This window comes from Glandiceps talaboti, chromosome 10, assembly GCF_964340395.1.
Source record: "Glandiceps talaboti chromosome 10, keGlaTala1.1, whole genome shotgun sequence".
Classification (NCBI taxonomy): domain Eukaryota; kingdom Metazoa; phylum Hemichordata; class Enteropneusta; family Spengelidae; genus Glandiceps; species Glandiceps talaboti.
Genome location: NC_135558.1, coordinates 12,259,452 through 12,272,054, shown reverse-complemented (window position 1 = coordinate 12,272,054; position 12,603 = coordinate 12,259,452). Strand labels below are relative to the sequence as shown.

General features: G+C 33.6%; 1 protein-coding gene across 1 annotated transcript in view; it reads right to left on the bottom strand.

The window, feature by feature from the left end:
• The window catches only part of LOC144441168 (A.superbus venom factor 1-like), a 36,829-nt gene that overhangs the window by 3,172 nt on the left and 21,054 nt on the right, over nt 1-12,603 (bottom strand). Inside the window, exons 22-37 of the mRNA XM_078130709.1 lie at nt 12,353-12,454; nt 11,596-11,790; nt 10,907-10,985; nt 10,476-10,632; nt 9,922-9,999; nt 8,973-9,141; nt 7,928-8,142; nt 7,001-7,159; nt 6,232-6,500; nt 5,829-5,916; nt 5,334-5,408; nt 4,817-4,922; nt 3,914-4,003; nt 2,548-2,625; nt 1,150-1,233; nt 220-361 (exon numbers count right to left, since the gene is read on the bottom strand). Of these exons, the coding sequence (XP_077986835.1) occupies nt 220-361; nt 1,150-1,233; nt 2,548-2,625; nt 3,914-4,003; nt 4,817-4,922; nt 5,334-5,408; nt 5,829-5,916; nt 6,232-6,500; nt 7,001-7,159; nt 7,928-8,142; nt 8,973-9,141; nt 9,922-9,999; nt 10,476-10,632; nt 10,907-10,985; nt 11,596-11,790; nt 12,353-12,454 (2,086 nt within the window). The remainder of the gene's footprint in view (nt 1-219; nt 362-1,149; nt 1,234-2,547; nt 2,626-3,913; nt 4,004-4,816; nt 4,923-5,333; nt 5,409-5,828; nt 5,917-6,231; nt 6,501-7,000; nt 7,160-7,927; nt 8,143-8,972; nt 9,142-9,921; nt 10,000-10,475; nt 10,633-10,906; nt 10,986-11,595; nt 11,791-12,352; nt 12,455-12,603) is intronic.

Here is a 12,603-nt window from a genome sequence, read left to right as displayed (position 1 = left end):
ACTTGTTGAGCCAGCAAGTTGGGTATAATAAACATTGTCCATTGTGAAACCCCACTTGCTTGGCTTATGGCTTCATCCCATAATGCTTCAACAGCAAATGTATATCAAAGTTTGTTCAAATCTTATTTTTTTTGTGAAAGTGATTAACTATGTAGGGTAATTCTTCTCTGTAAAATGGCATTCATTGTATACAAATTCAATAAAATATGAATATCTCACCTTTCGACTCCTTCCTTATCAACAGATGGCAGTCCATCTGGTCCCATGACAAGATAACGCTCATCAATTTCAAAGGATGGGCATGGACAAGAAGCACTCTTCCAGAAAGTTCTCTTTTCCCCACCAACTACCACATCCAAACCTGTTAGTGCACAAAATACCAGTCAAAACACCATGTACCATTTACCCACCTGGCAGTCATTTTTGAAAGAAATGTCCCAACCTGAGGGTCCCCAAGATAAAGTCAATTGGATATGTTATCAATGTAGCAGTTATTTTTACAGAGGGCACCATGGTGAAGTCAATATATGCCATTTTCTGGTTATACCCACCTGGTAGTTGATTTTTAACATAGGGCGCCAAGGTGTTTTATGTGTCACAAGAGTTTCCCAAAGATGAATAATGAAGGCTTAAATCACATTGCGGTACACGAAGCAGATTAAAAATAAGGTTAAAACAATTCCCCTACTTTCTGAAAATTACTTGATCTGAAATGAGTCTTCAAAGGACTGGTAAAATACTTAACTATGATGCTCCTCACTTCTGGGGTGTGTTCGATTTGCACGATCATAATTAAAATTAGACTAATTATATTTTTTTCATTTTTGTAGAACTATAAAGTATGAACTGTCAGGAAAACTACAATGTACAAATATAGACAATGGAGAAATTGCTAAATGGAAAAAAATGTTGGGGATAGCAACATGATACTTGTGTTAATAGCTACATGTATGGAATTGGGGAAAATAGTGGCGTTTTGACCCAATAATGTGTAGTCGAGTTGTCATAACATGAAAGACTAGAAGAGAAATAAATCAAATACTTTGTTCAAATATGTACAACTTGGCGTGGACATACCATACAAATGTAATGAACATAACTACTATTACTTGCAACTAATACAGAGGAGAGAGGTTCTTTTATACTCACCAACTTTAACTGGACGTTCAACCTCAGCGGTGATAACTTGAAATCCAGCTTCATCGCTGATATCAGTAACACGGATTTCAAACACTGTGAATAATAGTAAATGAACATTCTGTATAATTCTATATTCCATTACATGTACTGTAAACTTACAATTGTAGCTTAGCTCCTACACATCAATACTACTCATAAATTGCTACCTTCAATGGCGGCCACTTTGCCCTCTCACATATCGCACATTCACTACTTATTTAAATGCATTTTTGACACACAACATTCAGGGTGTTGATAATTGATTTATCAACAGAATACACTGGCTTAGTAGGGAACTTGCAATCCAGACTGAGCACGCTCAGACACAAAATGTTGTTATCATAATACCTAATCTGGAGCTAACAATAAAATAAACCTCCCACAATGATCAGGGTAACTATAAATTGATTATATCTGGTTAAAAACAATGTAACATTATTGCTTACAATACTATTAGATTAGTATTTATTATCACATTTCCCATGATCCAACATTCAACATAGCAAGTTTGTGAGTTCCCTATTGTGAAATACATTTTGTTCAATTATTATGTAATTCCACCAAAAGTTAGTGTCGGATATATATACAAATTTAGTAGTATAGTGTACAGCATTCCTGTACATACCTTCCCAAAATTTGCTCTGCTGATATAGTAATTTTGCCAAACAGAAATGGTTATTCATAATCGTATCATTTCTGAATAAATCTGCTCTTAAATACAATTTTCATCATTAGTATTTGAACACTATGTTGTCACAATAAATTCAATATGGCCTCTACTGAATACAGCATTGCTTTGGAAAGCTCGACCAGAAGTAGTGTGTAAGGTTACTTTTCTATGGAAATAATAATAGTAATATTGGTTTTTATATAGCGCTTTCCCACTTTGTGCTCAAAGCGCTTACAATTAGTACTCCTGGCATGGACCTACAGCATCACAACAGCCCTTTATACTGCCTCAACTCCCTGGGGAGCATACAATCTTTGCAGACAATAAGCACATAGGAGTAAAGCATTCACAGTGCAACCTCTGTCCTACCAGGTCCCCAATTATGACTGCAATGCTGTGTAGGTGCTTCAAGAAAACGCCTCTTATTTGTTAATTTGTAACTCTCCATGACAATCATTCTGTTGGAAGTTCAAATTAGACTAACTAAATTACTTGTGCTTCAAAATATGGATTTTACCTTAATCTGTTTCCCTTACATCTAATCTATACGCAATGGGCAGAATAAGATTAAAGTTTTAGTGTGATAAAATTTGCCCTGAACAAGTGTTCCTAGATAACCCAGTGACCCCATTGATCAGGATGCTAGTATTTAAAGCAAAGACTGTGGCATTGAAATACTTGGGTTTTTAAGAACTTACCATAGTCCATTTCACTACATGCTTTTTCTTCCAATTCACGTCGGCTTAAGTAAGTCAGTGCACATGTGCCACACTTTCCTATAAATGAAAACAACGTAATTGTACAATTAAAACATATTGAAAGACACGTACCCAAATATCTAAAATGTCATGACATTGATAAAGGGAAAAATAGACATTTGCAGTAATCTTTTCCTGCTAGTAGTCAGATCTAACCACTACTCTGGAGCACGGTAGAGATAAATAAAGGATTTCATGCATTTTTCCTGTTGTCTGTATATGTAACTTCCCTTTCTTTACGAGTAAAGTATGAATATAAGCCAACGATAAAATGAATATCAATCACTCGATGGACAATCATAACAATCTTGCAAAACTTAAAGCAATTTTTTTTTTTTTTTTTAACTTTATTTAAAGAGGGTTACAAATCATACAGTTAACCTGGTTAGCTAGAGCTAGTCTTGCCCAGGGCCCTCAGTTCAGATTTGGAACTGAAATTTTAGTAATATTTGACTTGATATGGAGCATCTTAAAAGAATAGACATGTCGTTAATATTTAGAGATAACATAAAAATTTATCATCTTATGTAATAATTATTAACCCAATAATTGCAATCATGGGAAAAATTTCAAAACTTTTGTAAATCACTGTAAATTCACATTTGGAAATGTGTGAGGTTAGTGTGCAATGTATCATCTTGAAAATAATATCTACTATACATATACCTAATAACCAAGAAATTATCATTTTGATTAGGAATTAAACAATACTGAAAATCTCTCGCATGAAAAAAGTTGAAGCAACTAAGTACATTTTTCAAATGCTTAAAGTATACTTTTATGTTTCATGCATTTTGGTAAATATTCATTCATATTGGCAATTGCTGGGCTAAATTCATAATGAATCATACAAGAATATGAGCCTATAATTACATCTTTGTAATGCACTGTGACGAACCATAATCAGGTTTGTATTCTAATTTCTTAATTTTTACATCAATTAAAGGTTGTTGTATAGGCTTTTTTTCATCCAATTCTTTATTGTAGAAATATTGTAACTTTGTTAAAATAAAGATACTGACTCCAAATTTTCAGTGTTTGTCCCTTCAATATTCGTTACATTAAAAACATTAAAGTATAGTTTGTTTACATTATGAAATTTGACACCTGTGTATATTATTATAGCATATTTTTTCATATTGTTCACAATGTAGAAGGCAATTTCGTGATATATGTTTAAAGGTAGGTTACCTAAGATATTCAATTTAATAATATTCAAACATATTCATTTTTAGGATGATTTTCAAAAATCTACATCAATACTACATTTTAAGATGAAGTATATATTAAAGCAATGTGAAAATACCTTCAGCACAGACACATGTTTCGCCAACACACAATGTGGCAAGTAGAGCACTTCCTTCAGCTGGACGGTAGAATTTGGTACATTCATTGTCTGCAAAACACGGAATACCAAATATTAACAATTATGTTTAATACATCAGGTTTACTCACTCAGTGAAAATATCAACCCACTTCTTAATTACTTTAAAAATTACGATTGTTTTGATACCAGGCTATGCTTCGCTCTGAGGCATGATGTTCACAATAATGTTAATTTGTATATAGTGAATTCCCCCAACACACGATATATGCTCAAGCACTTTCCAATTACTATCCCTAGTTTGGATCCATAGTGAAATGACAGCCCCCCCCCCCCCCCTTACACTTCCTTCCTCAACCCCCTGGGCATATACAAGCCATTGCAGCCTTTTAAGGCCATCATATTGCAACCTTCAAGGCTACCAGGTATGATACAGCTGGGTTGGCATGCAATTGTGGTTCAAACTTTGCCCAAGACATTCAGAATTAATGGCTGCAGCACTGATTGAACTTGCAACCTGAAGATTCTAAGCCAGTGATTCTAAACCTAATTCTCACTCAACCATTGATGTGTATTGGGTTTATGAATCCAAGTAATCTAGTGCACACCACAGATTTCAAAACGCCTGCTTACTGTATAGAATGTGAAATCTACTCTAATAAATTTTGCTAAATATCTGCAACTTTTATTCTTTCCAAAGAATTAACCAAATTACAACCTATTTTATAAGTAAATTGACCATCATGATAACACACAAAAATATGAAACAGCTGCTTGCATAATGATGGTCATAACACTGGTTCATACAGCAACTAAATTTGGCAGGAGTGTCTCAACTCTGATATACACTGCTAATAACCATGCATGCTCACTTCTCACACTAACCTGGTGCATAGTAGTCATACACATGGACAGCAACAGGTTGAACTTGACCAACTTTGTATTCTTGTTTAGCACGGAATTCAACACACACTCGACTGTCACTTGGGATCTGCAACAAATAAGCCAAACAGTACAGATATATTTATGATGGCTATTATCCCAATACACTGATAGTAACAGTATATCATCATTTTTTATACATGACAATCTTAATAATCTTTTCCGTAAAGTAATGCATAGTAGTTGTCTTGTTCACATACTTAGGGACACTTCAACAAAATTGTTTCTTGGGGAGGACTTTCCATGATTTACACTAGACTACCCCCACCCTCCCACCCCATCCCCACCCCAATGAGTGAAAACAATGAGATGGGGAGAATTTGGGATAGGTAAGAGTGTATATAGTGATCATGACATGATGCATCTTTATTCAGTAATGTTTATCCAGATGGGATGAACTTTGATGCAAAAACCTGCAAAAATGTCAACATAATAAGAAATAATTCAATTTTTAACTCACCTCATCAACATAGATGATAACAGATCTGTCAGTTATTTCATATCTTTGAACAGGTGACTCTACATTATTTAGAAGCTGCAAAAACCAAGAGAAATATTTATAGGCTTTTTAAATTTCTTTCTTAACGTGACTTGTATTTGAGCAAGCATTTTTTTAAATTGAAATTTACAATACAATACAGTACATAACATAGACTTTTCAATATGAGTAATATTAATACACTGTCCGTGATTGTTTATGTTACCTTGAGGACATCATTATAGTGTTTACTTTGAGAAATATACAAACTTTGCATGACAAAAATGTATATACTGCTATTCATTTCTGGGCTTTCACCTTTAATGAATTCAGTGGTTCTTTTATTCTATACCTGTACTTGTAAATAATGAAAAGATTATATTTTAGGAAACAGAAAAAGGTCATAGTGGCTGATTATAAATTTGAAAGACCGGGATCCATAATTTGTATGATTTGAAGTGAAAAGTGTTAATTTACCTCATCAAGATCACTCTTTACGGGTTTGAATCCAGTAAATAGACCAACGTCAATGATGGACATACCAGCATTGCCCTCTTTGAGATATCTATCAAGAAATACAAAACAGAAAACGTACGGTTATTAGACTTAATACAGTATTTAAATGAATGCAAACATTCTACAAAAGGTTCAAGTTTTACTTCATATATACAATGTCAAGCAGGAATTGTTTTTCTCTCCTTACTTTCTATTTATTATAATTACTTTTAAAATTGAAATAAGTTTATAATATGTTAATCTTAATTTGTAACTATGAAATAATATTTTCTGGATTGTCTACCGCTATCATACATATGAGATGACGTAACACAATCTGAATAAATGGTATTTACAGATACACATATTATATAATAGTTCTAACCTTGCACATGCATTGATGGTGACAGAATAATCACTGCGGGCATCATCAGCTTGTCTTCCAACTCTCGAACGACCAAAGCCAACTCTTGAACGATCAATAACACCATTCAGATCAAGAATACGACCTAATCTTGGTTCTGCAGACTGAACGTTTATTTCAAAGGCACAGCGATCAGCATCTGAGATTGGTGTATTATATCTTACTTCCACTTGTACCTGACCAACTCCTGTACCGCTGGTATCAATATATAGCTGTCCAACCACTGGAACCTGCAATAACGGGGAAATATAAAGATTGCATTGAACTTTCTCCATTGAAATAAGCATCTATGAATGATCATATATATGTGTATATAATATATATAACTGTGAAAAGTGAGCTTTCAGTTGAAAGATGTAGACACAGACTAAAAGATATACTTTATTTTTGTTAATTACGATTGCTATTTTAATAGTCTGCAAAATCTCCACTCTGTCCAGAAGGTGATACGATCAACATAACAATTACAAGAACCTAGCTATCGGCTAACTTAAAGATCATAGATACAAACTAAATCTATAATTGTTGTGATGTGTTGATAATAAATTAAGCTGCTGAGTGGAAGTTGGCTTAATTGTGCTCACACAGGCATTTCTAAATCCATGATCTTGAAGAGTACATTTTTGGGAGATTCAGTGTGTATACTATAATATCATGGTATGGTAGATAAGGGTGATACGGGTGCCTTAATCACCCTGAAATCAAAATATAGTAGGATATTAATACCCACCTCAGCTTGTTGTTGGAGCAATGCATTGTGAGTCTGAATCAAGAACTGTTCTTCAAAATTTGGATCACTTTCAGATGTAAGTTGACACGTCAAATCTAAATCAGCTGTTTGGGTCTGTCTAGTATATTGTGATAAGGCCTGAAGTGCTAACACTGTGTCCTGTTGAAAGAAAGTACCACATTTAATCACTGAATCAAAATATATGTACAAAGGTTAAATATTTGTAAGGGTTATAAATTTTGGTTAATTTATGCAGAAATTTGAAGCATAGCCGTGGAGGTATCATTATCGCCCCTTTTCCTCTTCTTCACAGCATATGCATACTAATTACTTTTTGATGTCATACAAATTGTATTTGAATATCACATGATTGAAAATTAAAGTGGCCATATGGATGAGGATTGGGTATCTGTTTTAGATTTCTAATTTATAAATCAATTTTATCATGTCTTTCTATTTGAAAAATCAATGTGAAACAACAACAAGATCAAGATCAATTCTGTAGATCAAGTCTGTGTTTGTAACTCAATAATTGCAAAGCTAAACTAATGTGTAAAAGTTTGTTATTGTATGTACAATAACAAAATTTTTACACATTTATTAATCTTTTGCCATTTACAAACAAGGACTTGGTATAGGTTGTTTTAAAATCCAATCCTCATCCATATGGCTACTTTAATGCAGTGAACAAAACCTGCTAATATCTGATAGACTGATGGAGGAAAATTTTTAGAGATAATCAGAGTATCGATTTCACTTTTTCTTCCTTTCTACATCATTTTACAGAAAATATCTTTCAAGCACTAAACACTTTTTTTTTTAAATTACTTATGCAACTTTCATTCTTGTTTTTCTTTGTTGTTATTGGGCATGTTATTTGAAACAAAATAATCATTGATTTAAAAATATAATTAAAAGTAAACTAACCTGTGTTGAAACAAAACCGCCCTGTGCGTTTCTTTGTTTTGTGAGCCAGACAACTATTGGATTTGCGTATTTGATGTTATCAAGTTTCAGTTGTGTCAAGAGTGCATACGCTGTTGTTTCCACGGCGATAGCAGATGGTTTCCTTGCATACCAGTATGGCTTATCACCATTTCCAAAACTAGAATCATCTACATTCCAATATCTCATATTTTTCACTACAAAAGGCAATGAATATGAAGCAAATTAACTATCACAAAAAAAGGTTATATACTGTGCTTATGATCAAAACCCATAACATCAAAGTAAAGTGTTCTCTGTATGTACCACAATCGTTTACAGCATCCATATCAAGTGTAAAAGTATACGGTTTCATTTGCTAATTGACCACATCCGATGGGCCACATGCTAGGCTTGTAAATAAACCAATTGAAGCAGTAAACTTTTACACTTGATGAATGTAGCATGTAGAGAAAGTGCTTTACTTATACTCATTGTATTATGCTATATTAGCTAGATCATATGCTTTCTTGCAGACTAATTCATGCCAATCTGTCAATTTATCCAGCATTTAATGGTAATATTCCAGAACTTATATTATAAAAGACACCAAGTAAGATGTGTACTTACATAAACAAGTATTTGTGATGGCAGTAGCATAATTATAATTCATACAATTTGATAACCTCACATAATAAAGGTATCTTAACCATATGAAATTTGATCAAATACAATTGGTAATAAGCTATATGAGGTCTCGTTCACATCTTGTCATTATTTTATCAATGAAGTATAATTGTCATTCTATACGCCAGAATTTCAATCCCCCTATCTCTAGGCTTGTATTTCAACCAAACCAAACTCAACCCAACCCCTCCCAATTTGACAGTGTATTACCTTCTTGTTCATATCTTGACATTATTTTATCAATGATGTAATTGTCTTTCTATAGGCCAGAATTGCAATCCCCCCCCCCCCCACACACACACACGCTACATTGTTGTACCTCTGCCAAGTAAAAGTATTGTGCACAATACTTATCACTTACATGGATCAAATACAGACAGTGCTTTAAGTTTCTCATTAGCTTCAAACTTCTTATCACTATTCATCAATGCCAGGGCATATGCCACGATAGCAACAGCATATGGTCGCTCCAGCTCAGCTAGCTGGTCTTCAAGATACATGACTGAGCTCAAGATAGCAGTGGTCATTTCCTATGAAGTGTAAAGGATGGGGTTATAGTTAAAGAGAAAATTAAGATATTGCATCATCTGACAACATAACAGGGAAATTAATTGCTGAATTAGCTGATTTGGGAAAACCTTAGAGGAAAAGTCCAGTCACACTTGTTTCTGCTTTTAGTACACTTGTATTGATTACTGCTATCAACTTAAAGGAAAAGTCCAGTCAGACTTATTTCTACCTTTAGCATATTTGTATTGATTACTGCTATCAACTTAAAGGAAACAGTCCTGTCAGACTTATTTCTGCCTTTATAACACTTCTATTGATTACTGCTATCAACTTAAAGGAAAAGTCCAGTCACACTTGTTTCTGCTTTTAGTACACTTGTATTGATTACTGCTATCAACTTAAAGGAAAAGTCCAGTCAGACTTATTTCTGCCTTTATAACACTTGTATTGATTACTGCTATCAAGTCAAAGGGAAAGTCCAGTCAGACTTATTTCTACCTTTATAACACTTGAGTTGATTACTTTATCAACTTAAATAAGATTTCGATAGATGAAACAATATGATCCTCGATATGCAAATTAGGCATTAACAATTTTTTTTTTCAGTTGCAAGTCTTACTCAGAAAGTACCTACGGGTGTTTAGATAATAAATCATTTTTTAAAAACTATATTCAGAAATTTTACAATGACAACAATTTTTAGAGGTTTCTTGAACAGAGTAATGGCAAATATGTAAGACACTGTTCTGAGGCAGTCAATATGTCATGATAACTAAGTTTTCAAAATAAAAGTAACTTACTGGAGTACTGCAGTCACACTCTTGCAGGGCAATCAATACAAATGCAGTGAAAGATGCATCCCCACCTGATACACCACCCTGTTGATAAAAACAATGCCATTACTATATGAAAATAAACTTGAACATATTAATTATTAGAAATGTTAAGGATTGAAAGAATTGCAAATTTCAGACAAGGTTTAAATTTATATAGAGCTAATGTTTTGAAAACATGAAATGCACGGTTCCCATTGAAATATAACATCCCAAATATGTTACCTCTTAGTTCATAATATGAGATTTGCTTTTTTTTCACAATAAGAAAAAAATTATCATGTCTTGAACCTTTAATTTAAGATAAGGGCACTAGGAATTTGTTCTCAAAATGTGCAGGTAAAATGTTTAATATTAAGTACTATTTACCATTCATCAAGAATTCATTACAAAACTCTAGCGCCACCCCCCCCCCCCACCTCTTTCACACACAGACACAGACACAGACACATAAACAGACACATCTCTCCTACGCATTAAAAGGAATGTTCACCTCATATCAGTGAAATGTTTATACTAACCGTCATTTCTTTATGGTGCACCAAGTAATTCTCTCTGAAGCCACCATCTGGTCTTTGCATAGTCATGAGCCACCTAGTTGCACTACAAATAACTTCAGGATCAACAAAGATGAACTCCTTAGCTTGGCAGAAAATCTTCATGGTAAATGCTGTCAACCTGTATTTTAACAAGAAGTGAAAGGTTATTGAGTAAATAACTTTAAAATGAAAATCAAAATGCAAAGTGCAAAACTATTATCTGGATGGTATTCTTACCATGTACTACATACACTATCGTGCCATACAGAATTAAAAGAACTTTGTACTCATTTATTGCGTAACCAGAGAATAGTGGAATTATTTTCAAGATGTATATTTCGTTTACACTATTGGGTTTGTACATGACACAATTAACAAAAACAACAACATTTGATCTGGAAGGTTTTTCTTACCATGTACTACATGCTCTACCAGCCCATACAGAAAAACAGCCAGTGTTTTTGTCACGGAAAGTCAGTTGTCTGTTGTAACCTAGATGGGAGTAAATTGGGTAATCTATTCTTAGACAAATCTTCTTATTCTCTGTAGTCTCAGTGCTTTGCGTTCGCATATTTGCATAGGGTCATGTGTATACACTGCAAAAGTACTGAATATCTTCTGATAAGCAAAGGTTTTGTATGCAGTAATTATATTTACTTTCATTTGGACACAAAATAATAATAATGCTCAAGATTCCTTTCAATTGGAAATAATCGAAATCTCATTTCAAGTGTTTGAAGAAATTACTAGCCAAAGAGTCATCTCAGAAAAGTAAATGGCAACATCTCAGTGACAGCATATATGGGTTGTAACTATAGAGACATAAAACATTCTGATTCACGCCTCCACTCAGTTCTAGACCACATTGGTGTCCAGACTATATACACCCATATTTTATTTGGCAAACGAATAGCCCAGTCCAATTGAGACAATGTTTTTTTAGTGGGTTAATGTTCCTGTGTATACCCGAACCTTCTTTTCACTCTAATTCACAGCATCTTTGTAACTATCTCTGATCAAGATTGGAAGTGTCCAATTAACTAAATGAATTGGTGATCCACCACAGTAGAGGTTGAGAATAAATGACAGAATGTGAACTCACCATCTCTGACAAATTTGTAACCCTTCTTCTCAATATCTGGGGTAACTTGATCTGTTCTTGTCAGGTAAAGTAATACATAGATATCTGGTGCCAAACCTAGTAGTGTTTGTTCACCACAACCAGTTGGTTGTCTCAATAATCCATGCAGACTTCCTTTTTCTATCACTGTAGTTACTGTGGGACCCATTACGGAACCTGTGGTAATGAACAAAATTATTGAATGAAATTTTTCAACATTCATTCAGATTGCAAAGAAATTTCACAAGAGGGTTTCTTGTCAAAATGGAAGTCTTGATCCAAGTCCTTCCAGTTTTTGGTAGATGTACTGTTGAGTGTAAATGGGAGCATAAGGATTTTCACCACACAATATAGAATTATAGTATAAGTCTGTAAGATTATTCATTCATGCCACACTACACATGTATATTCTCAGTTTAGCACCCTGATGGCTGAATAACATACATGACTTTACATAATTACCTTGCAGTCTAAAATTTGAGTAACTTTCAAAGTACATAGTACTTGGATCACTTCAGGTCCAAAACAAATACATGAAAACTCTGACAATGCTGATGAGATGTTGGGGAAAAAAATTGTAATAATTCTCAACAATTTTCTGACATTTTGATATTATGAATATGTTGCTGTCCACAATTGTTTTCTATTTAATGTATACTGATATACTGACACTGTATTTTCGATTTGTGTTTACTGTACTGCATGCATGTGGAAACTGTATTTTTGAACTTGCACTTACCCATGATATTGACACTACACTTTTGTGATCCTGGTACTGCATCAGGTGGAAGATTAATATCAACAACATTGATCTGATTCTGGTTTTCTTTGTCTCTGAATTCTAACAAAAACAAAAAGATATTCAATTCCCAACAATGTCAATTAGACTAAAAATTAAAACAAAATAAAAATATTTACATTCATCCATTACTGTGGATTCAACAGTTAACAGAACAGTTGTGCCAATAATTAAAGCGTTTATCTTTATTT